General features: G+C 39.9%; 2 protein-coding genes across 3 annotated transcripts in view; one reads left to right on the forward strand and one right to left on the reverse strand.

Moving 5' to 3' along the window:
• LOC130291147 (connector enhancer of kinase suppressor of ras 2-like) overlaps window positions 1-26453 on the forward strand; it is a 563764-nt gene that overhangs the window by 470766 nt on the left and 66545 nt on the right. For both annotated transcript variants that reach the window (XM_056539606.1, XM_056539607.1), the window contains exons 14-15: window positions 6281-6315; window positions 22199-22247. In XM_056539606.1, the coding sequence (XP_056395581.1) occupies window positions 6281-6315; window positions 22199-22247 (84 nt within the window). The remainder of the gene's footprint in view (window positions 1-6280; window positions 6316-22198; window positions 22248-26453) is intronic.
• The window catches only part of LOC130291148 (uncharacterized), a 96193-nt gene continuing 76046 nt past the window's right edge, over window positions 6307-26453 (reverse strand). The window contains exon 2 of the mRNA XM_056539614.1: window positions 6307-6342. The gene's annotated coding sequence lies outside the window, so the exon portion shown is untranslated. The remainder of the gene's footprint in view (window positions 6343-26453) is intronic.

The following is a 26453-nucleotide window of genomic DNA, read 5'->3' on the forward strand; positions in this document are numbered from 1 at the left end:
TTAACAATGAACTGGGAACTGTATTTTACCACTTTTAGACGTCGCTATCACTTTTGATTGCAATGCCTAATGGGTTAATGCCGGACGTCAGCCTGTTCAGTGATGTCCAGCATTAGCGGTGAGTCCCGGCTGCGAATAGCAGCTGGGACTCACCAGGTATGAAGCGCGGTTAGCTCCTAAGCATCTTTAATACAGCAGATGCAGGGCGTACATTCATGCCACGCAACCTTAAAGGGGTACTCTGCTGCTCAGCATACTCTTCCGAACGCTAAAGCCGCCGCCGGGAGTTCGTGACTTCATAGCCCCGCCCCCTTATGGTATCACGCCCCACCCCCTCAATGCAAGTCTATGGGAGGGGGCGTGACATCCGTCACGCCCCCTCCCATAGACTTGCATTGAGGGGGGTGGGGTGTGATGTCGTGAGGGGGCGGGGCTATGAAGTCACGAACTCCAGCGTTTGGAACAGTTTGTTCCAAACGCTGATCAGCGGAGTACCCCTTTAAGGGGTTAAACTGCACACCAGATGTATCATGCGCGACTATTACGCATGCTCAGCAGGCCAAGTCTATCTTTAACACCGGCTGCGCAAATCTATGGCGACCTCAAGCCCCCCCCCCCCCCCCTCAAACATTAGCCGCCATAGTCTCAACATGCTGCGGTTTATGAAGCGCCACTGGGCCAAAAAACGCCAATAAAAAGTGAAAAAAACGCCAAGTGGGTCCTTTTAACTCTTAAGGTACTGGTGTCGGAGTTACATGTCCGACTGCTCAGACAACACTCTGGAAACCCCTGCAGTGGGGCGCTGCCCTTAGATCTCTGCTTGCTGTCAACTTTAGTGTCTGACAATAACTATAGTGCTATTCTACCTCACAGCTGAGGGTTTGTTACAGGGTATCATTCCTTACAATTCTATGTTAAGCCCAGGCAGCAGCACAAATCTTTCTCCTGGTTCTGCTCAGTTCATGACGTAGTCGTAGTCACACCCTGACTGCACTTGCGCAAATTATGCAGAATTTGTTGCCAGATGTTTAGGGTGGAAAATTCTAAAAATAACGTATATTACCAGCTGCGCCCCCACCTGACTGCGGGGGCTCCCCACCATACTGACAGCCCCCAACATAGATCTGTGCAAAAAAGGGGAAGTGTGTCCACCTACCAAGAATCAGTGACTCTTCACCATAACAGTAATGACACGTACCCCCACAAATCTCTGAGGGTTTTATGCTGAGGAGGTGTCTGTCCTTATCTTCTTCCTCTTTCTATTTTTTGTAACAAAAAGTTCCCAGGATTCTGCAACGGAGGAGTTCAGGTCATAAGATGCTGAGTACATCAAAATACAATGATAAATAATGTAATGTAATGTATGTACACGGTGACCTCACCAGCAGAATAGTGAGTACAGCTCTGGAGTGTAATACAGGATATAACTCAGGATCAGTACAGGATAAGTAATGTAATGTATGTACACAGTGACCTCACCAGCAGAATAGTGAGTACAGCTCTGGAGTATAATACAGGATATAACTCAGGATCAGTACAGAATAAGTAATGTAATGTAATGTACACAGTGATCTCACCAGCAGAATAGTGAGTACAGCTCTGGGGTATAATACAGGATATAACTCAGGATCAGTACAGGATAAGTAATGTAATGTATGTACACGGTGACCTCACCAGCAGAATAGTGAGTACAGCTCTGGAGTATAATACAGGCTATAACTCAGGATCAGTACAGGATAAGTAATGTAATGTATGTACACGGTGACCTCACCAGCAGAATAGTGAGTACAGCTCTGGAGTATAATACAGGATATAACTCAGGATCAGTACAGGATAAGTGTTACGCCTAGCGCTCCGGGTCCCCGCTCCTCCCCGGAGCGCTCACGGCGTCTCTCTCCCCGCAGCGCCCCGGTCAGTCCCGCTGACCGGGAGCGCTGCACTGTCATGGCCGTCGGGGATGCGGTTCGCACAGCGGGACGCGCCCGCTCGCGAATCGCATCCCAGGTCACTTACCCGTCCCGGTCCCCTGCTGTCATCTGCTGGCGCGCGCGGCTCCGCTCTCTAGGGCGCGCGCGCGCCAGCTCTCTGCGACTTAAAGGGCCAGCGCACCAATGATTGGTGCCTGGCCCAATTAGCTTAATTGGCTCCCATCTGCTCCCTGCCTTTATCTGACCTCCTCCCATGCACTCCCTTGCCGGATCTTGTTGCCTTGTGCCAGTGAAAGCGTTTAGTGTGTCCAAAGCCTGTGTACCTGAACTTCTGCTACCCATCCTGACTACGAACCTTGCCGCCTGCCCCCGACCTTCTGCTACGTCTGACCTTGCTTCTGCCTACTCCCTTGTACCGCGCCTATCTTCAGCAGCCAGAGAGGTGAGCCGTTGCTAGTGGATACGACCTGGTCACTACCGCCGCAGCAAGACCATCCCGCTTTGCGGCGGGCTCTGGTGAAAACCAGTAGTGGCTTAGAACCGGTCCACTAGCACGGTCCACGCCAATCCCTCTCTGGCACAGAGGATCCACTACCTGCAAGCCGAATCGTGACAGTAGATCCGGCCATGGATCCCGCTGAGGTGCCGCTGCCAAGTCTCGCTGATCTTCCCACGGTGGTCGCTCAGCAATCGCAGCAGATTGCCCAACAAGGACAGCAGCTGTCGCAGTTGACCGCCATGTTACAGCAAATTCTGCCTCTGCTACAGCAGCAACCATCTCCTCCGCCAGCTCCTGCACCTCCTCCGCAGCGAGTGGCCGCTCCTAACCTCCGCTTGTCCCTGCCGGACAAATTTGATGGGGACTCCAGACTCTGCCGTGGATTTTTGTCTCAGTGTTCCCTGCATATGGAGATGTTGTCAGACTTGTTTCCTACAGAACGGTCTAAGGTGGCGTTCGTAGTAAGTCTTCTTTCAGGAAAGGCCTTGTCTTGGGCCACACCGCTCTGGGACCGCAATGATCCTGCCACAGCCACAGTCCAGTCCTTCTTTGCTGAAGTCCGAAGTGTCTTTGAGGAACCTGCCCGAGCCTCTTCTGCTGAGACTGCCTTGCTGAACCTGGTCCAGGGTAATTCTTCCGTTGGCGAGTACGCCATACAATTCCGTACTTTTGCTTCTGAACTATCCTGGAATAATGAGGCTCTCTGCGCGACCTTTAAAAAAGGCCTATCCAGTCGCATCAAGGATGTGCTGGCCGCACGAGAGATTCCTGCCAACCTCCAAGAACTCATCCATTTGGCTACCCGCATTGACATGCGTTTTTCTGAGCGACACCAAGAGCTCCGCCAGGAAAAAGACTTAGATCTCTGGGCACCTCTCCCACAGCATCCTTTGCAGTCTTCGCCTGGGCCTCCCGCCGAGGAGGCCATGCAAGTGGATCGGTCTCGCCTGACCCAGGAAGAGAGGAATCGCCGTAGAGAAGAAAATCTCTGTCTGTACTGTGCCAGTACTGAGCATTTCTTGGTGGATTGCCCTATCCGTCCTCCACGCCTGGGAAACGCACGCACGCACCCAGCTCACGTGGGTGTGGCATCTTTTGCTTCTAAGTCTTCTTCTCCACGTCTCACGGTGCCCGTGCGGATTTCCCCTACAGCCAACTCCTCCATCTCAGCCGTGGCCTGCTTGGACTCTGGTGCCTCCGGGAATTTTATGTTGGAGTCCTTTGTTAATAAATTCAGCATCCCGGTGACCCGTCTCGCCAAACCGCTCTACATTTCCGCGGTCAACGGAGCCAGATTGGACTGCACCGTGCGTTACCGCACAGAACCCCTCCTGATGTCTATCGGACCCCACCACGAAAGGATTGAGTTCTTCATCCTCCCCAGTTGTACCTCTGAGGTCCTCCTCGGTCTGCCATGGCTCCGGCTTCATTCCCCCACCCTTGATTGGACCACCGGGGAGATAAAGAACTGGGACTCTGCCTGCCATAGGAAGTGCCTCTCCCCCCCTCCCAGTCCCGTCAGGCAAACCTCTGTGCCTCCTCATGGCCCCCGTCCTGGTGTCACACTGCCCCGTGCCAGGCTTCGCCCTCTGCCCTCCCTCCCCATTCCCACTCCTGCTGTACTGCCTGCCGTTGAGGAAACCCTCCATTTTTTTCCGGTGTCCTCATCCCAGGGGAGGCAGTTGCCGGTCAAAGAAAAGGGGAGACCTAAGGGGGGGGGTACTGTTACGCCTAGCGCTCCGGGTCCCCGCTCCTCCCCGGAGCGCTCACGGCGTCTCTCTCCCCGCAGCGCCCCGGTCAGTCCCGCTGACCGGGAGCGCTGCACTGTCATGGCCGTCGGGGATGCGGTTCGCACAGCGGGACGCGCCCGCTCGCGAATCGCATCCCAGGTCACTTACCCGTCCCGGTCCCCTGCTGTCATCTGCTGGCGCGCGCGGCTCCGCTCTCTAGGGCGCGCGCGCGCCAGCTCTCTGCGACTTAAAGGGCCAGCGCACCAATGATTGGTGCCTGGCCCAATTAGCTTAATTGGCTCCCATCTGCTCCCTGCCTTTATCTGACCTCCTCCCATGCACTCCCTTGCCGGATCTTGTTGCCTTGTGCCAGTGAAAGCGTTTAGTGTGTCCAAAGCCTGTGTACCTGAACTTCTGCTACCCATCCTGACTACGAACCTTGCCGCCTGCCCCCGACCTTCTGCTACGTCTGACCTTGCTTCTGCCTACTCCCTTGTACCGCGCCTATCTTCAGCAGCCAGAGAGGTGAGCCGTTGCTAGTGGATACGACCTGGTCACTACCGCCGCAGCAAGACCATCCCGCTTTGCGGCGGGCTCTGGTGAAAACCAGTAGTGGCTTAGAACCGGTCCACTAGCACGGTCCACGCCAATCCCTCTCTGGCACAGAGGATCCACTACCTGCAAGCCGAATCGTGACAATAAGTAATGTAATGTATGTACACGGTGACCTCACCAGCAGAATAGTGAGTGCAGCTCTGGAGTATAATACAGGATATAACTCAGGATCAGTACAGGATAAGTAATGTAATGTATGTACACAGTGACCTCACCAGCAGAATAGTGAGTACAGCTCTGGAGTATAATGCAGGATATAACTCAGGATCAGTACAGGATAAGTAATGTAATGTATGTACACAGTGACCTCACCAGCAGAATAGTGAGTACAGCTCTGGAGTATAATACAGGATATAACTCAGGATCAGTACAGGATAAGTAATGTAATGTATGTACACAGTGATCTCACCAGCAGAATAGTGAGTACAGCTCTGGAGTATAATACAGGATATAACTCAGGATCAGTACAGGATAAGTAATGTAATGTATGTACACAGTGACCTCACCAGCAGAATAGTGAGTACAGCTCTGGAGTATAATACAGGATATAACTCAGGATCAGTACAGGATAAGTAATGTAATGTATGTACACAGTGACCTCACCAGCAGAATAGTGAGTACAGCTCTGGAGTATAATACAGGATATAACTCAGGATCAGTACAGGATAAGTAATGTAATGGTTGTACACAGTGACCTCACCAGCAGAATAGTGAGTACAGCTCTGGAGTATAATACAGGATATAACTCAGGATCAGTACAGGATAAGTAATGTAATGTATGTACACAGTGATCTCACCAGCAGAATAGTGAGTACAGTTCTGGAGTATAATACAGGATATAACTCAGGATCAGTACAGGATAAGTAATGTAATGTATGTACACAGTGACCTCACCAGCAGAATAGTGAGTACAGCTCTGGAGTATAATACAGGATATAACTCAGGATCAGTACAGGATAAGTAATGTAATGTATGTACACAGTGACCTCACCAGCAGAATAGTGAGTACAGCTCTGGAGTATAATACAGGATATAACTCAGGATCAGTACAGGATAAGTAATGTAATGTATGTACACAGTGACCTCACCAGCAGAATAGTGAGTACAGCTCTGCAGTATAATACAGGATATAACTCAGGATCAGTACAGGATAAGTAATGTAATGTATGTACACAGTGACCTCACCAGCAGAATAGTGAGTACAGCTCTGGAGTATAATACAGGATATAACTCAGGATCAGTACAGGATAAGTAATGTAATGTATGTACACAGTGACCTCACCAGCAGAATAGTGAGTACAGCTCTGGAGTATAATACAGGATATAACTCAGGATCAGTACAGGATAAGTAATGTAATGTATGTACATTGGTTATATTTCACTTCTTTGTTGGATTCTGTGTTTCGGCTCCTGACTTCCTGACCCCGTCACATTGTATCGATGATTCTTCTTTTCTCCTCCCATCACATGCTGCTAAATTTTTTTATTTTTCCTTTTCACCCTCACAGAGAGCGGGCGACACCATCGGGGGAGACTCTGAGAGGTAATTTATTGTTTTCTGGTCCAGTGTCTGGGGATTGGGGGGATTGGAATAACACGGACATCAATGACCTGATACACAGATGAGTAAATAACATTAATGTACAACAGTGTTTCCCATCCAGGGTGCCTCCAGCTGTTGCAAAACTACAACTCTCAGCATGCCCGGACAGCCTTTGGCTGTCCGGGCATGCTGGGAGTTGTAGTTTTGCAACAGCTGGAGGAACTCTGGTTGGGAACCACTGTTGTATAGTGATGTAACCCTGCAGGTTGTAACATTGTGTGTGTGTGTGTGTGTGTATATATATATATATATATATATATATATATATATATATATATATATATATATATAGATATCCCATCATTGCTAGTTACAAGGATCAGTGTGTTCCTATAGATCAGTGTGGCTCTCCAGCTGTTGCAGAAACTACTACTCCCTTTGGCTGTCAGGGTATGCTGCGAGTGGTAGGAACATTTCCATTCACTGACAGCAAGCAGACATTTTCAAAATTGTAAAGAATTAAAACATAACCTACTATAACAGTGTTTCCCAACCAGTGTGCCTCCAGCTGTTTCAAATCCTCAACTCCCAGCATGCCCGGACAGCCGTTGCATTACCGATACCAGATTCAATCCCATAATGCATATACCTCTGCTAGCTGTCATTGAATAGTAACTTTCATAGTTTAGTTTCAGTGGGTACAACTTTGTCCAGGTTATTTGCTGGATATGCAGGTGCACAGTGTGTTACAATCCATTCACAGACAGCAAGCAGAGATCTTGAAGAATTCATATGAAAAGTATATTTGAAAGCTTTTTCAGCCTTTGGATGTCTGGGCATGCTGGGACTTGTAGTCTTGCGAATGCTGGAGGTTCACAGTTTGGAGACCACTATCATAGGGAAAGGCTCATGGTTTGATCACAGTAGGTTAATAGTAAGTTGACAGAAAGCAGAGATCTTGAAAATGATTCACTGAAACACAATTAAAAAATCGCAGAACTAATATGATGTTGCAAACTACAACTCCCAGCATGCCCGGGAATAAAAAAAAAAACACATGAAAATACACTGTATAAACACAGCCCTAGTGTAGACGTTTTTACATTGTATTTACATTGTATCCCCTGAATAAACAAAAGAAGAATATAGAAGTCTATAAGGCAAAATAACACCACAATTTCTCAAAAAACAAAAACAAAAAAAAAAACATTCCCAGAGAATGCCGCCATTTTGAAAAACTTTTATAATACCTAAAACCACCACTAAATGGTGAAAAAAAACACTAAAAATAAAAATGTCATGTGGAGTTTCATATCACCCTATTGACTAACATTTGGCCCAAAAAACGTAATGCAGCGAGGAGGATTTTTTAATTTTTTTTCTTATGGTTTAAAATGCAACCTCTATGCGTCATAAACCATAGAAGCGCCACTTATTGTCAGATCCCCTGAGATACGACGCGGCTCCGTAATTTTCAGTAAACTTTACCTGATTTATTATTTATCAGAGGAAGGAGAATTTCATAGAAAACATTGTTAGGAATGAAACATTGACGTCCTCACCGTATGGGGGGGGGGTCAGCCTGCGGGGGCGGGGGAGGTTAGGCTGGAATCGTGGGAGTACAAGGAATCAGGAGGATTCGCTCTGGAGTCATAATTATTATTATGATTATTATTATCATCATTATTATTATTAATATCATTATTAGTATTTATTTTTTATTAGCATTATTATTATTAGCATTATTATTATTAGCATTAGCATTATTTATTATTAGCATTATTATTACGGTTATCGTTATTATCATTATTATCTTCAGCAGGTGCATCATAATTATTATTATTTATTATCGTTATTATTATTATTAGCATTATTACTGTCATTTTTATTATCAGCAGCAGCATCATTATTATTATTAATAATTAATAATAATGATGCTACTGATGATAATAAAAATGACAATAACAATAATAATGATAATAAATAATAATAATATATGATTTAAAAATTACAGTAATAAGAATAAGAATAATGATAACGATAATAAATATTATTAATGATTTTGCTGCTGCTGATAATAAAAATGACAGTAGTAATAATAATAATGATAATAATTTATTATCATTACTATTATTACAGTGGGGATCAAAAGTTTGGGCACCCCAGGTAAACATTTTTATTAATGTGCATAAAGAAGCCAAGGAAAGATGGAAACATCTCCAAAAAGCATCAAATTACAGATTAGACATTCTTATAATATGTCAACAAAAGTTAGATTTTATTTCCATCATTTACACTTTCAAAATAATAGAAAACCAAAAAATGGCGTCTGCAAAAGTTTGGGCCCCCTGCAGAATTTATAGCATGCACTGCCCCCTTTGCAAAGCTGAGACCTGTCAGTGTCATGGATTGTTCTCAATCATCATCTGGGAAGACCAGGTGATGTCAATCTCAAAGGGTTTAAATGCCCAGACTCATCTGACCTTGCCCCAACAATCAGCACCATGGGTTCTTCTAAGCAGTTGTCTAGAAATCTGAAACTGAAAATAGTTGATGCTCACAAAGCTGGAGAAGGCTATAAGAAGATAGCAAAACGTTTTCAGATGTCAATATCCTCTGTTCGGAATGTAATTTAGAAATGGCAGTCATCAGGAACAGTGGAAGTTAAAGCAAGATCTGGAAGACCAAGAAAAATATCACACAGAACAGCTCGCAGGATTGTGAGATTTACAATTCTAAACCCACGTTTGACTGCACAATCCCTCCAGAAAGATCTGGCAGACACTGGAGTTGTGGTACACTATTCCACTATAAAGAGATACTTGTACAAATATGGTTTTCATGGAAGAGTCATCAGATGAAAACCTCTTCTACGTCCTCACCACAAAAATCAGTGTTTGAACTTTGCAAATGAACATATAGACAAGCCTGATGCATTTTGGAAACAAGTTCTGTGGACCGATGAGGTTAAAATTTTACTTTTTGTCCGCAATGAGCAAAGGTACATTTGGAGAAGAAGGGGAACAGAATTTAATGAAAAGAACCTCTGTCCAACTGTTAAGCATGGGGGTGGATCAATCATGCTTTGGGGTTGTATTGTAGTCAGTGGCACAGGGAACATCTCACGAGTTGAAGGAAAAATGGATTCAATAAAATTTCAGCAAATTTTGGATCCTAACTTGATGCCATCTGTGAAAAAGCTGAAGTTAAAGAGAGGATGGCTTCTACAAATGGATAAAGATCCTAAACACACCTCGAAATCCACGGGGGATTACATCAAGAGGCATAGACTGGAGGTTTTGCCATGGCCTTCACAATCTCCTGACCTCAACATAATTGAAAATCTATGGATATACCTTAAAAGAGCAGTGCGTGACAGACAGCCAAGAAATCTCAAAGAACTGGAAGACTTTTGTAAGGAAGAATGGGCAAAGATACCTCAAACAAGAACTGAAAGACTCTTGGCTGCTACAAAAAGTGTTTACAAGCTTTGATACTTGCCAAGGGGGCAGTACAAGATATTAACTCTGCAGGGTGCACAAACTTTTGCAAACGCCATTTTTTTGTTTTCTGTTATTTTGAAAGTGTAAATGATGGAAATAAAATCTAACTTTTGTTGACATATTATAATAATGTCTAATCTGTAATTTGATGCCTTTTGGAGATGTTTCCATCTTTCCTTGGCTTCTTTATGCACATTAATACAAATTTTTACCTGGGGTCCCCAAACTTTTGATCCCCACTGTAATAATAGTAATGATAATAAATTATTATTATTATTATTATTATTATTACTACTGTCATTTTTATTATCAGCAGCAGAATAAAATATTATTATTATTTATTATTATTATTATTATTATTGTTATTGTCATTTTTATTATCATCAGTAGCATCATTATTATTAATAATAATAATGATGCTGCTGATGATAATAAAAATGACAGTAATAATGCTAATAATAATAATAATAACTATAATAAATAATAATAATTATGATGCACCTGCTGTCATTTTTCTTATCAGCAGCAGCAGCAAAATCATTATTATTATCGTTATCATTATTATCATTATCATAATTATAATTATTATTACTACGGTCATTTTTTATTATCAGCAGCTGCATCATAATTATTATTTATTATCATTATTATTATTATAAGAATTATTATTACTGTCATTTTTATTATCATCAGCAGCATCATTATTATTATTAATAATAATGATGCTACTGATGATAATAAAAATTGGACATTGATGATTATAAATGATTGTAATGATGATGATGATTTTAGTGATGATAATAAATGTTAATATTGATGTTAATTCTGATCATTATAATAAGGGTGCATTCACATCACGGTTTTGCCATTCTGTTTTGCATCAGTTATTTAATTTTATTTTTTTGACAAAACTTGTGCAAACGTCTTCTCTGAAATGAAACTGCATACGATTTTAAAACGTATGCGGTTTGAATTTAGAGGTCCAGTTGCATCAGTTTTTGTAATAAAAAACGTTTACTTTTTTTGTTTACACTTTAGTGCAATAAAAATCCAATTATTTTATTGAAATTCCAAGTAAAGTAGGGGTGGTTTGCCACGAACAAGAAAAAAAAAACGTATCCCAAAAACCGTATGGCACTGTAGACACATCTGTTTTTCATTGACTTCAAAGTAAAAAAAAAAAAAAAAAAGTATACCGTTTGTATTTGTTTTTTAACCTCTTAAGGAGACATGTCGTAAATGTATGGCACCGCAGCGTGGTACTTTGCGCACAGCGCCTTATATTTACTTCATGCACAGCGGGTCCCGGCGGCTGTCAGCCGCCGCGGACCCCCCCGTAATGGTGGACATCAACGATCGCACTGATGTCCGCCATTAACCCCTCAGATGCCGTGATCAATACCGATCACAGCATCTGCAGCAGTGTGGCACTTAACCCCTTAAGGACGCAGCCCTTTTTCACCTTAAGGACGCAGCCCTTTTTCGCAATTCTGACCACCGTCGCTTTAAGAATTAATAACTCGAAAACGTTTTTACCGAATCTGATTCTGAGATAGTTTTTTCGTGACATATTCTACTTTATTTTGGTGGTAAATTTTCGGCGTTACTTGCATCCTTTTTTGGTGAAAAATCCCAAATGTCATGAAAATTTTTCATTTTTCCAACTTTGAAGCTCTCTGCTTGTAAGGAAAATGGATATTCCAAATACATTTTATTTTTCTTCACAAATACAATATGTCCACTTTATGTTGGCATCATAAAATGGACATATTTTTGCTTTTTGAAAAAATTAGAGGGCTTCAAAGTAGAGCAGCAATTTTCCAGAATTTCATGAAAATTGCTAAATCTGAAGGGACAGATGTTACAGAACTACAACTCCCAGCATTCCTGGGCAGTCTAGGCATGCTGAGAGTTGCAGTTTGGCCTTCTTAATGGTTGCCAGAGCAAAGATCACTTTACTCTCACTTTCATTACCCCCCCCCACCGTAGTTTCCCTACCTGAGCCAGGATCCGGCAGTCTCCAGCGACGATCGGGGGTCCCCAGGCATCTTCTCCCCACGCTCCCCTCGACATCCAGGGGTGGGCAGAACGGTGGGTTGCCATGGCAACCCACTGTCCTGCCCTGCCATTGGTCAGAATCAGTTCTGACCAATGGCAGGGGATAGGAGGAGATCGCAGCACTGCGACCTTGCTACTATCCCTCAGGATGATCAGGGCTGTCACTGACAGCTCCGATCATCCCTATTTTCCGGGTGATCGGGTCACCAGAGGCCCGATCAGCCCGGAATAGCAGAAAATCGCATGTCTGAATTGACATGCGATTTTCTGCGATCGCCGACATGGGGGGGGGGGGCGACATGGGCGATGTGCCGGGATGCCTGCTGGATGATTTCAGCAGGCATCCCAGTCCGGTCCCCAACCGGCTAGCGGCGGGGACCGGAATTCCCACGGGCATATGCATACGTCCCACGTCCTTAAGGACTCGGGATGCAGGGCGTATGCATACGCCCGGCGTCGTTAAAAGGTTAAAATGGCTGATCTGATCGCCCGCGGCACGGGGATCAGATCAGTCAAGATGGCGGACGGAGGCCCCATTACCTGCCTCCGTCCGTCTCCCGGGGTCTTTTGCACTGATCTGCCTTCCAGCAGACCAGAGCAGAAGATCGATGATAATACTGATCAGTGCTATGCATATGAATAGCACTGAACAGTATTAGCAATCTAATGATTAGTATAAATAGTCCCCTGTGGGGACTCAAAAAGTGTAAAATAATTGTAAAAAAAAAGTTAAAAAAAGCTTTAAAAAAATGTGAAAAAGTTTTAAATCACCCCTTTCCCCATTTTTATTTGAAAAAAAGCGTAAAAAATGATAAATAATAAACATATTTGGTATTGCCGCATGCGTAAATGTCCGAACTATAAAAATACAATGTTAATGATCCCCTATGGCGTAAATGTAAAAAAAATTTAAATAAGTCCAAAATTTCAGCTTTTTGGTCACATCACATTGCAAAAAAAAAATTGATAAAAAGCGATCAAAAAGTCAAATATACGCAAAGTGGTAATTAAACAACAGATCATGGCGCAAAAAATGAGCCCTAACAAATCTCTGAATACGGAAAAATTAGAAAGTTAGAGGTGGTCAAAATAGGGAAATTTTAAACGTACTGATTTTTGTAAAAAAAAAAAAGTGGATATCATTTTAATCGTATTGACTCAGAGAATAAAGAAAACATGTCATTATTACCGTAAAGTGTAAAGCGCGAAAAGAGACCCCCCCCATTTGCTAAATTGTGATTTTCGTTTAAATTTCCTTACACATACCATAAATTTTTGGGTTAAATGAGTGATGTCATTACAAAGTACAACTAGTCACCCTTTGTTTAATTCAACTGATGCCAGAAAGTTAAACAGATTTGTAAATTACGTCTATTAAAAAATCTTTACCCTTCCAGTACTTATTAGCAGCTGTATGCTACAGAGGAAATTCTTTTCTTTTTGAATTTCTTTTTTGTCATTTCTGTCCATGTCAGGAACTGTCCAGAGCAGCATAGGTTTGCAATGGGGATTTTCTCCTGCTCTGGACAGTTCCTGATATGGGCATCAGGTGTCAGCAGAGAGCACTGTGGACAAGACAAAAAAGAAATTCAAAAAGAAAATAATTTCCTCTGTAGCATACAGCTGCTAAAAGGTACTGGAATGGTAAAGATTTTTTAATAGAAGTAATCTACAAATCTTTTTAACTTTCTGGCACTAGTTGATAAATAAAAAAATGTTTTCCACCGGAGTACCCCTTTAAGGTCAAAATGGGCTGTGTCCTTAAAGGAGTACTCCGGGATAAGAAAACGTATCCCCTATCCTAAGGGTAGTGGGTGAGTTTCAGATCGCGGGGGTTCGACCATTGGGGCCCCCTGCAATCTCCCGTACGGGGCTCTGGCGGCCAAGGGGCGTGTCCAACCACCACATGACGCAGCAGCCGACACGCCCCCTCAATACAACCCTATGGGAGAGCCAGAGTGCTGCATTCGTCAGTCTCCGCCTCTGCCATAGAAATGCCATATTGAGGGGGCGTGTTGGCAGCCGCGTCATTCGGTGGTCGAAACACGGTATTTCAGAAAAGAGCCGAGGGCCCTGTACGGGAGATTGTGGGGGCCCCAGCGGTCGGACCCCCCGCGATTTGAAATTTAACCCCTATCCTTAGGATAGGGGATACGTTTCATATCCCAGAAAATAAGTACTGGAAGGGTTATTATAGATATATATTTTTCCCTCTGTAGTACCCCTTTAAAGGGGTACTCTGGTGAAAACCTTTTTTTTTTTTTTTTTAAATCAACTGGTGCCAGAAAGTTAAACAGATTTGTAAATTAAAAAATACAGTGTAGCCCGGACCTTCTAGGTGAGTATAAAATGGATATACGTGGATCGTGCTTCAATAATAATTATCATTTATTTATAAAAATAAAATTTCACCACTTCTCACAGGGCCCTTGTGAGAAGAACAAATAAAAGGCAACCTAACAATGTATTAGGCAATAGTATTAAAATTATACACTTGGCATAGAGTAATAGAATAAAATAGCAGAGTAAGATCTGTACCATGCAAATATATTAGAAAGTTGCTCTTCTAGATGTTTAGGGTAAATATGTCCCTTTTTAGATACAGTAGCAAACAGTCTGTGTTATTAGAAATTGTTACCGGTCTGTGAATTGTAGCTCAGGCGGTGGATATTGCTCCCGCAATAGCTGAGTGTCCGTGGTGTGCACAGTTCACTGTGCGGTGCTTCCAATTGTGAGCCTGGTCCAGTAGGGTCTGAGCGTGGTGGCAGTCGCTGTCGGATAAGGCGCTGGCAGGCGCCGAAGATCGTGATGGTGTCCGGGGACTGCTGGCGCTGGCGTGCGCTAGAGTTGGTATTCCTCACCGCTTCATTAGTTGGTAGACAGGACCATATACTGGAGGGCTGGAAGTTCACCTCGTGGTGCCGGCGTCTGACGTCATAGCCGGGATGGCTACACCAGGATAATTGCACCGGGATGGGTCTGAACTGCTGAACCGGGTAGGTAGCAGAGTGAGAGCGCTAATGATGGTACAGTTCATGAAGTGTAACTGGCCATAGAATTTGGGCACAGTTCAAGTACTACTATGCCAGTAGATAACGACTAGACGCGTTTCAGGGTTGTATAATATAACCCTTTCCTCAGTAGTCATGATAGTTGCCATAGATCATCAGTTGTTTTATATGGGCACAAATCCCACCCCTTAACACATTGATAGATAATAGTAAAAAGCATAAATGGATTCAATGGATCGGTTCACCTAGAGAGCAGTACTAAGTATAGAGTAGTGTATGAATTCTGTTGGAAAGTTGTAACGATGCGTTTTCCCAAACAGATGAGTTTTTTTTGTATAATAAAGAGAGATAGTATTATATAACAGACAGTGTATTGGAAATAAATAAATAGGGGAATACAATAAAATACAATAAAATAAAACAGGAATAAAACAAGAAAAGTAATAAAAATAAAATAAAAATATAAAAATAAATGTAAATAACCATAGATATAAAATAAAATTAGTTATAGTAGTCAAAATACAATGAAAATAAGAATAAAATTAAATAAAATATAAAAAATGAGAAAAAATGAAAATAAGAATAAGAGTTTATGCTTTTTACTATTATCTATCAATGTGTTAAGGGGTGGGATTTGTGCCCATATAAAACAACTGATGATCTATGGCAACTATCATGACTACTGAGGAAAGGGTTATATTATACAACCCTGAAACGCGTCTAGTCGTTATCTACTGGCATAGTAGTACTTGAACTGTGCCCAAATTCTATGGCCAGTTACACTTCATGAACTGTACCATCATTTGCGCTCTCACTCTGCTACCTATCCGGTTCAGCAGTTCAGACCCATCCCGGTGCAATTATCCTGGTGCAGCCATCCCGGCTCTGACGTCAGACGCCGGCACCACGAGGTGAACTTCCAGCCCTCCAGTATATGGTCCTGTCTACCAACTAATGAAGCGGTGAGGAATACCAACTCTAGCGCACGCCAGCGCCAGCAGTCCCCGGACACCATCACGATCTTCGGCGCCTGCCAGCGCCTTATCCGACAGCGACTGCCACCACGCTCAGATCCTACTGGATCAGGCTCACAATTGGAAGCACCGCACAGTGAACTGTGCACACCACGGACACTCAGCTATTGCAGGAGCAATATCCACCGCCTGAGCTACAATTCACAGACCGGTAACAATTTCTAATAACACAGACTGTTTGCTACTGTATCTAAAAAGGGACATATTTACCCTAAACATCTAGAAGAGCAACTTTCTAATATATTTGCATGGTACAGATCTTACTCTGCTATTTTATTCTATTACTCTATGACAAGTGTATAATTTTAATACTATTGCCTAATACATTGTTAGGTTGCCTTTTATTATGTATGTTCTTCTCACAAGGGCCCTGTGAGAAGTGGTGAAATCTTATTTTTATAAATAAATGATAATTATTATTGAAGCACGATCCACGTATATCCATTTTATACTCACCTAGAAGGTCCGGGCTACACTGTATTTTTTGGTTTTCCTTTTCTAGCAATTAAGGTATAGTTGCTTGCCCAGTTTGACCTCGGTGCGTAATAGTTGTGAGCTGCACACACCTACATAGTTTTTTCTTTCTAGATTTGTAAATTACTTCTATTAAAAAATCTTAATCCTTCCTGTACTTATTAACTGCTGAATACCACAGCGGAAATTATTTTCTTTTTGAAACACAGAGCTCTCTGCTGACATCATGAGCACAGTGCTCTCTGCTGACATCTCTGTCCATTTTAGGAACATTCCAGAGCAGCATATGTTTTCTATGGGGATTTCTATGGGGACAGTTCCTAAAATGGACAGAGATGTCAGCAGAGAGCACTGTGCTCGTGATGTCAGCAGACAGTTCTGTGTTACAAACGGAAAAGAATTTCCACTGTAGTATTCAGCAGCTAATAAGTACTGGAAGGATTAAGATTTTTTAATAGAAGTAATTTATAAATCTGTTTAACTTTCTGGCACCAGTTGATTTAAAAAATAAAAATAAAAAAAAAAGGTTTTTACTGGAGTACCCCTTTAAGAGAATGATTGTGATGTTGATATTGAGGATGATGAAGATGATTTTAATGACAATTATAAAATAGGTGATGATAATTATCATTTAATTGATTATGAGGATAATTTGGATGTTGATATTGAGGATGATGTTATTATGGGTGATGATTCTGATGATGAAGATTATTGTATTGATCGTTATGAAGAGGATTGTGATGTAGATATTGAGGATGATGATAATTAAACAAGAATTTTTGGGATGATTATCATTTTATTGATTATGCAGATGATGTTACTATGGGTGATTATTCTGATGATGAATATTATTTTATTGATCATTATGAGGACGATTGTGATATTGCAATAGATCAGTGGTCTTCAACCTGCGGACCTCCAGATGTTGCAAAACTACAACTCCCAGCATGCCCGGACAGCCAACGGCTGTCCGGGCATGCTGGGAGTTGTAGTTTTGCAACATCTGGAGGTCCACAGGTTGAAGACCACTGCAATAGATGATGATTGTGATGATGATATTAAAGGGGTTATCCAGGAAAAAACTTCTTTATATATATCAACTGGCTCCAGAAAGTTAAACAGATTTGTAAATTACTTCTATTTAAAAAAATCTTAATCCTTTCAGTACTTATGAGCTTCTGAAGTTAAGGTTGTTCTTTTCTGTCTAAATGCTCTCTGATGACACCTGTCTCGGGAAATGCCCAGTTTAGAAGTGGTTTGCTATGGGGATTTGCTTCTAAACTGGGCCACGTGTCATCAGAGAGCACTTAGACAGGAAAGAACAACCTTAACTTCAGAAGCTCATAAGTACTGAAAGGATTAAGATTTTTTTAATAGAAGTAATTTACAAATCTGTTTCACTTTCTGGAGCCAGTTGATATATAAAAAAAAAGTTTTTTCCTGGAATACCCCTTTAATGGTGATAATTATGATAGTGATGATAATAGGGAGAAGGATGTTTATGATGATACTGATAATAGTGGTGAGGATGAGGATTGTGATTAGAGATGAGCGAACTTACAGTAAATTTGATTTGTCACGAACTTCTCGGCTCGGCAGTTGATGATTTATCCTGCATAAATTAGTTCAGCTTTCCGGTGCTCCGGTGGGCTGGAAAAGGTGGATACATTCCTAGGAAAGAGTCTCCTAGGACTGTATCCAGCTTTTCCAGCCCACCGGAGCACCTGAAAGCTGAACTAATTTATGCAGGATAAAGTCATCAACTGCCGAGCCGAGAAGTTCGTGACGAATCGAATTTACTGTAAGTTCGCTCATAATTGTGATGTTGATGATTACTGTTAGTTTAGTGGAAATAAAAAGGATGATTGTGATATTGATATTAATGTTAATTCTGATAATAATGGTTGTTATTTTTGATTATTTTTTTGGTGATTTTAATAGTGTTGAAATTAATGAAGGTGATTGTTATTTTATCAATGATAATGAAGCTGATTGTAATTTTGATATTGAGGATAATGTTGCTATGGATGATGATATTATTGCTGCCCATTATTTTATTACTTATGAGAATAATTGTGATGTTGATTATTGAGGATGATGAAGATGATGTTTATGGTGACTAAGAAATAGGTGATGATTATTACTTTTTAACTGATTATGAGGAGGATTTGGATGTTGATACTGAGGATGATGTTACTATTGGTGATGATATTGATTATAAATATTATTTTATTGATCATTATGAGGATTGTGATGTTGATTCTTATGATTGAATGTTATTATTTTACTGATTTTTCAGACGATCGTGATTAGAGATGAGCGAATTTACAGTAAATTTGATTCGTCACGAACTTCTCGGCTCGGCAGTTGATGACTTTTCCTGCATAAATCAGTTCAGCTTTCAGGTGCTCCCGAGGGCTGGAAAAGGTGGATACAGTCCTAGGAAAGAGTCTCCTAGGACTGTATCCACCTTTTCCAGCCCACGGGAGCACCTGAAAGCTGAACTAATTTATGCAGGAAAAGTCATCAACTGCCGAGCCGAGAAGTCCGTGACGAATCGAATTTACTGTAAATTCGCTCATCTCTAATCGTGATGTTGAGGATGATGAAGATGATGTTATTGGAGATTATTATATAGGTGGTGACTGATTAATTGATTAATTGATTATGAGAAGGATTGTGATATTGGCATTAAAGGGGTTATCCAGGAAAAAACTTTTTTTTTTATATATCAACTGGCTCCAGAAAATTAAACAGATTTGTAAATTACTTCTATTAAAAAATCTTAATCCTTTCAGTACTTATGAGCTTCTGAAGTTAAGGTTGTTCTTTTCTGTCTAAGTGCTCTCTGATGACACGTGGCCCAGTTTAGAAGCAACACCCCATAGCAAACTTCGTCTAAACTGGGCGTTTCCCGAGACAGGTGTCATCAGAGAGCACTTAGACAGAAAAGAACAACCTTAACTTCAGAAGCTCATAAGTACTGAAAGGATTAAGATTTTTTAATAGAAGTAATTTACAAATCTGTTTAACTTTCTGGAGCCAGTTGATTATATATATATATATATATATATATATATATATATATATATATATATATAAGTTTTTTCCTGGATAACCCCTTTAAGAATGGTGATAAACATCATTATTATTATTATTATTATTTTAACTAGGGATAAACCGATTATCGGTTTGGACGATATTATCGGCCGATATTCACATTTTGGACATTATCGGTATCGGCAATTACCTTGCCGATATGCCGATAATGCCCCCCAGTCAGAGACGACCGCCACCGCCGCTGCCCCATTGCCTCCCCCATCCCCGGTTTTATAATGACCTGTTCCCGAGGTCCGCGCTACGTCTGGCTCCTGCGGTGTCCTGCGCTGTTGCTGTGCGCAGCGCAATGACGAGTGACGTCCTCAACGCGACATCACCGTCAGTGCGCACAGTGACAGCTCAGGACGCCACCGGAGCCAGAAGTAGCGCGGACCCCGGGAACAGGTCATTATAAAACCGGGGATGGGGGGAGGTGATGGGGCAGCGGCGGTGGTTGAACTAAGGACCGGCAAGGGGAGAGAAGCGGGCGGCGGCGGCGGTTTCTGGCCTCGCAAAAGCTTCTGCAGGACCGGGGGAGAGAGAGAAATAGCCGATAACTTATAACGGGATATCAGTATAAGTTATCGGCTATCGGCCTCAAAGTTCACAGATTATCGGTATCTGCCCTAAAAAAATCAATATCGGTCGATCCCTAATTTTAATAATTATGAGGATGATGTTATTATGGGTGATGATCTTTATTAGAATATTGATGATGAATATTCTATTATTGATTATGAGGGTGATTAAGATGTTGATACTGAGGATGATGCTACTATTGGTGGTGATATTGATGAAGAATATTATTTTATTGATCATTATGAGGAGGATTGCGATGTAGATGTTGAGGATGATGATTCTTATGAGTGATAAGGTGGTGACAATAATTATTATTTTATTGATTATGAGGATGATGTTACTATGGGTGATAATCCTTTAGATGATAATGATGATGAATATTATTTTATTGATTAAGAGGATGATTTGGGTGTTGATAATGAGGATGATGCTACTATTGGTGATGATCTTTATTAGATTATTGATAATGAATATTCTATTATTGATTATGAGGGTGATTAAGATGTTGATACTGAGGATGATGCTACTATTGGTGGTGATATTGATGAAGAATATTATTTTATTGATCATTATGAGGAGGATTGTGATGTAGATGTTGAGGATGATGATTCTTATGAGTGATGAGGTGGTGACAATAATTATTATTTTATTGATTATGAGGATGATGTTACTATGGGTGATGATCCTTTAGATGATAATGATGATGAATATAATTTTATTGATTAAGAGGAGGATTTGGGTGTTGATAATGAGGATGATGTTACTATTGGTGATGATATTGGTGATAAATATTATTTTATTGATCATTATGAGGAGGATTGTGATGTTGATAATTAGGATGATGTTACTATGGGTGATGATCCTTTAGATCAGTGGTCTTCAACCTACGGACCTCCAGATGTTGCAAAACTACAACTCCCAGCATGCCCGGACAGCCAACGGCTGTCCGGGCATGCTGGGAGTTGTAGTTTTGCAACATCTGGAGGTCCGCAGGTTGTAGACCACTGCTTTAGATTATTTCATTGATCATTATGAGGATTATGAAGTAGATATTTTTTTCGGATGATGATGAACATGATGATTCTTATGATTGATTACGATTATTATTTTACTGATTGTGATATTGCTATGAGTGATGATTAGAGATGAGCGAACTTACAGTAAATTCGATTCCTCACGAACTTCTCGGCTCGGCAGTTGATGACTTATCCTGCATAAATTAGTTCAGCTTTCCGGTGGGCTGGAGACTCTTTCCTAGGACTGTATCCACCTTTTCCAGCCCACCGGAGCACCTGAAGGCGGAACTAATTTACGCAGGATAAGTCATCAACTGCCGAGCCGAGAAGTTTGTGACGAATCGAATTTACTGTAAATTCGCTCATCTCTAGTGATGATATTGCTGATAAAAACTGTTATTTTAATTAATTATCAGAATGATTGTTTTGTTATTGTTGATTTCACGATTCATTTTAAGGCTATGTTCACACATATATATATATTTTTTTTTTTTTGTACCAAAAAAATGTCTGTTATTTGGTTGTTTTATGGTAAATTGATGGGGCCAGAACCTGTGTGTGAACATGTCCTTATAATGTCACTTTTATGTCCTCTGTATGATACGACCGCAGGGCTGCGCGTATGACACCTAAAGGGTCCTGAGGAAGAGTTGCTGAGTTGCCCATAGCAACCAATCAGATCGCTGCTTTCATTATTCAAAGGCCTTTTTAAAAATGAAAGTAGTGATCTGATTGGTTGCTAGGGGCAACTCGGCATCTCTTCCTCTGGACGGGTTTTGATAAATCTCCCCCTGTACAGTGCGTACACAGGGTGTCATGTGATTATTATAGTAATAACATTATTTATCTCAATAAACTTTATTTACAAGGACACAAAAGCCTCTAGTGACAGATACCAGAGAACAGCAGCTGAGGCGGGCAGGAGCCCCTCCACTGAACTATAGGAGATATAGAAGGGGGGATTTGTGTCATGTGGATGTGGGGTTTCCCTTTAAGGTCATTTTTACCGCCGTTATTGTTAGTCATATACAGTGTGTGAACATGGCCCTGTGGCGGGCGCTGATCTCGCTGATCTCTGTCTTCTGACTGGTGTTTTCTTCTGATTCCAGGTACACGAGTTCTGCGATTGAGCGACAAGGAACCACATCGATGAGGAAGGTAAAGGGGATCCCTGCAATCTAATTATTACAATAATGGGGCGATTATAATTTTATAATCTAGTGCAGTAAATTCGCAACAGCTGGAGGCGCCCTGGTTAGGGAAACACTGATCTAGTGATTATAACCAACAGATCATTATAACAACTAGATCGTTTTCATACTCTTTTTGTTGATTATAATAATTTAGTGGCTATAAAGACCTAATGATTATACAAATCTGAAGATTATAATGATCTTGTGTGGTTACGATGATCCGGTGATTATAATGATTTATGATTATTATATTCTAGTGATTACAATATTACTATAATTATTATGTTTTAATATTCATAATGATCTAGTGATTATAACGTTTTAATGATTCCAATCTGGTAATTATAATGATCTAGTGATTTATAGTATTTCAGTTATGAATATGTTCTGAGTATTATAGTGATCTAGTGATAATAATGATCTAGTGATAATAATGATCTAGTGATAATAATGATCTAGTGATAATAATGATCTAGTGATAATAATGATCTAGTGATAATAATGATCTAGTGATAATAATGATCTAGTGATAATAATGATCTAGTGATAATAATGATATAGGGGGAGATTTATCAAAACCTGTCCAGAGGAAAAGTTGTCCAGTTGCCCATAGCAACCAATCAGATCGCTTCTTTCATTTTGCAGTGGCCTTGTTAAAAATGAAAGAAGGGATCTGATTGGTTGCTATGGGCAACTGGGCAACTTTTCCTCTGGACAGGTTTTGATAAATCTCCCCCATAGTGATAAAGATCTAGTGATTACAATGATCTTGTAATAATAATGTTCAAGTGATAATAATGATCTAGTCATTATAGTGATCCTGTGGTTATAGTGATCTTGTGGTTATAGTGATCTTGTGATTATAATGATCTAGTGATAAGAATGATTTAGTAATTATAGTGATCCTATGGTTATAGTGATCTAGTGATAATGATGATCTTGTGATTATAGGGGTCTAGTGATTATAATGATTTAGTGAATATAATGTTCTAGTGATAATAATGATCTAGTGAATATAATGATCTAGTAATTATAGTGATCCTATGGTTATAGTGATCTTGTGATAATAATGATCTAGTGGTTATAATGATCTAGTGGTTATAATGATCTAGTGATTATAGGGATCCTGTGGTTATAGTTATCTAGAGATAATGATGATCTTGTTATTATAGGGATCTAGTGATTATAATCTAGTGATAATGATCTAGTAATTATAGTGATCCTATGGTTACAGTGATCTTGTGATAATAATGATCTAGTGGTTATAATGATCTAGTGGTTATAATGATCTAGTGATTATAGGGATCCTGTGGTTATAGTTATCTAGAGATAATGATGATCTTGTTATTATAGGGATCTAGTGATTATAATCTAGTGATAATGATCTAGTAATTATAGTGATCCTATGGTTACAGTGATCTTGTGATAATAATGATCTAGTTATTATAGCGAACCTGTGGTTATAGTGATCTAGTGATAATAATGATCTAGTGAATATAATGATCCAGTGATTATAATGATCTAGTGATTATAGTGATCTTGTGATAATAATGATCTAGTGATTATAATGATCTAGTAATTATAATGATCTAGCGAGTCTAATATTTCAATGATTAGGGATGATTATGATCTAGTGATTATAGTGATCTCGTAGATATAATGATCTATTGTTGGGCTCCTCAAATCTTTTATGGCTGTGTTCACACATTGCACTGCAGTTTCATTGCCGATACTGTTTAGTATTGTTGCTATATTGTGTAATCACAGAACTGCGACTGCAATAAAACAGCAAGGTGTGAACACAGCCAATAGCGCAACTTTTATCACTTCACAACAGACCAATGAGATGTCTGGGCCTCACTATATGAGGTTGACGGCCATACAAAAAATGATCACAAAATAAGTCAGAGAAAGGAGTGTGCAGCCCATAGTCACTGCCTGCCGAGCCTCACCGACAACTAGGGGGCGCTTCAGAGCACAAGAAATGCTCAGCTCACAATTATAAAAAAAAACAGGTGGTTTTAATAATGTCGATTTTTTGATAGATTTTTGGAGGATTATTATTATGTAAATACAGATACAGACAGACGTTGCTTTTATTTAAGAGTAATGGTGCAAATTTTTGAATTCAAAAATCAACCTAATCTTAATTCATACAAACTTTGAGCCCCGTTTCAACCCTTCAGGGGTGGAATTTTAGAAAATGTTAAAACACGTGTTTCTTTATCTCTAATTGTTAGTCTAAAAACAAAGTTTTATGCTTCTAGCTTCAAAAATGACGACTTTCATACAAACTTTCAACCCCTTTTTCACCCCCCTTGAGGGTTGAATTTTGAAAAATCCTTTCTTATTCCTCGTCTGTGTCTTAAAAACACCTGTGAAAAAAATTCAGCTTTCTAGGTCCAAGGGTTTAGGCTGGGCGTTGAGTCAGCGAGTCAGGCCTTCTCTTTTATATATATATATATATATATATATATATATATATACATATACATATACATATATATATATAGATATACATATACATATATATAAAAGTAGAAAATTGAAGCAGCTCAACCCAAAAGTAGAAAGAAGGTGCCAGGTGCCAGCAGGTCGTTGTCCCAGGTAATGGGTCAATTGTAGCTACCAAGCAAGAAAAATTCTGCAGCACTCCAAAATGCAGTGAAAAAATGGTGGATTTATTTAGCCCAATGGCATAGCCGTTGGACTAAATAAATCCACCATTTTTTCACTGCATTTTGGAGTGCTGCAGAATTTTTCTTGTTTGGTATATATATATATATATATATATATATATATATATATATAAATATATACATATATATATAGATAGAGTGGAGTATAATGATCCGGTGATTATATAATAATGTAGTGAGTATAATGATCTGGTGATTATATAATAATGTAGTGAGTATAATGATCCGGTGATTATATAATAATGTAGAGAGTATAATGATCTGGTGATTATATAATAATGTAGAGTATAATGATCTGGTGATTATATAATAATGTAGTGAGTATAATGATCCGGTGATTATATAATAATGTAGTGAGTATAATGATCCGGTGATTATATAATAATGTAATGAGTATAATGATCTGGTGATTATATAATAATATAGTGAGTATAATGATCTGGTGATTATATAATAATGTAGTGAGTATAATGATCCGGTGATTATATAATAATGTAGTGAGTATAATGATCTGGTGATTATATAATAATGTAGAGTATAATGATCCGGTGATCATATAATAATGTAGAGAGTATAATGATCCGGTGATTATATAATAATGTAGAGAGTATAATGATCCGGTGATTATATAATAATGTAGTGAGTATAATGATCCGGTGATTATATAATAATGTAGTGAGTATAATGATCCGGTGATTATATAATAATGTAGAGAGTATAATGATCTGGTGATTATATAATAATGTAGAGTATAATGATCCGGTGATCATATAATAATGTAGAGAGTATAATGATCCGGTGATTATATAATAATGTAGAGAGTATAATGATCCGGTGATCATATAATAATGTAGTGAGTATAATGATCCGGTGATCATATAATAATGTAGTGAGTATAATGATCCGGTGATTATATAATAATGTAGTGAGTATAATGATCTGGTGATTATATAATAATGTAGAGTATAATGATCTGGTGATTATATAATAATGTAGTGAGTATAATGATCTGGTGATTATATAATAATGTAGAGAGTATAATGATCCGGTGATTATATAATAATATAATGAGTATAATGATCCGGTGATTATATAATAATGTAGTGAGTATAATGATCCGGTGATTATATAATAATGTAGTGAGTATAATGATCCGGTGATTATATAATAATGTAGAGAGTATAATGATCCGGTGATTATATAATAATGTAGTGAGTATAATGATCCGGTGATTATATAATAATGTAGTGAGTATAATGATCCGGTGATTATATAATAATGTAGTGAGTATAATGATCCGGTGATTATATAATAATGTAGAGAGTATAATGATCCGGTGATTATATAATAATGTAGTGAGTATAATGATCTGGTGATTATATAATAATGTAGAGAGTATAATGATCCGGTGATTATATAATAATGTAATGAGTATAATGATCCGGTGATTATATAATAATGTAGTGAGTATA

This window comes from Hyla sarda, chromosome 9 (assembly GCF_029499605.1).
Source record: "Hyla sarda isolate aHylSar1 chromosome 9, aHylSar1.hap1, whole genome shotgun sequence".
Classification (NCBI taxonomy): Eukaryota; Metazoa; Chordata; class Amphibia; order Anura; family Hylidae; genus Hyla; species Hyla sarda.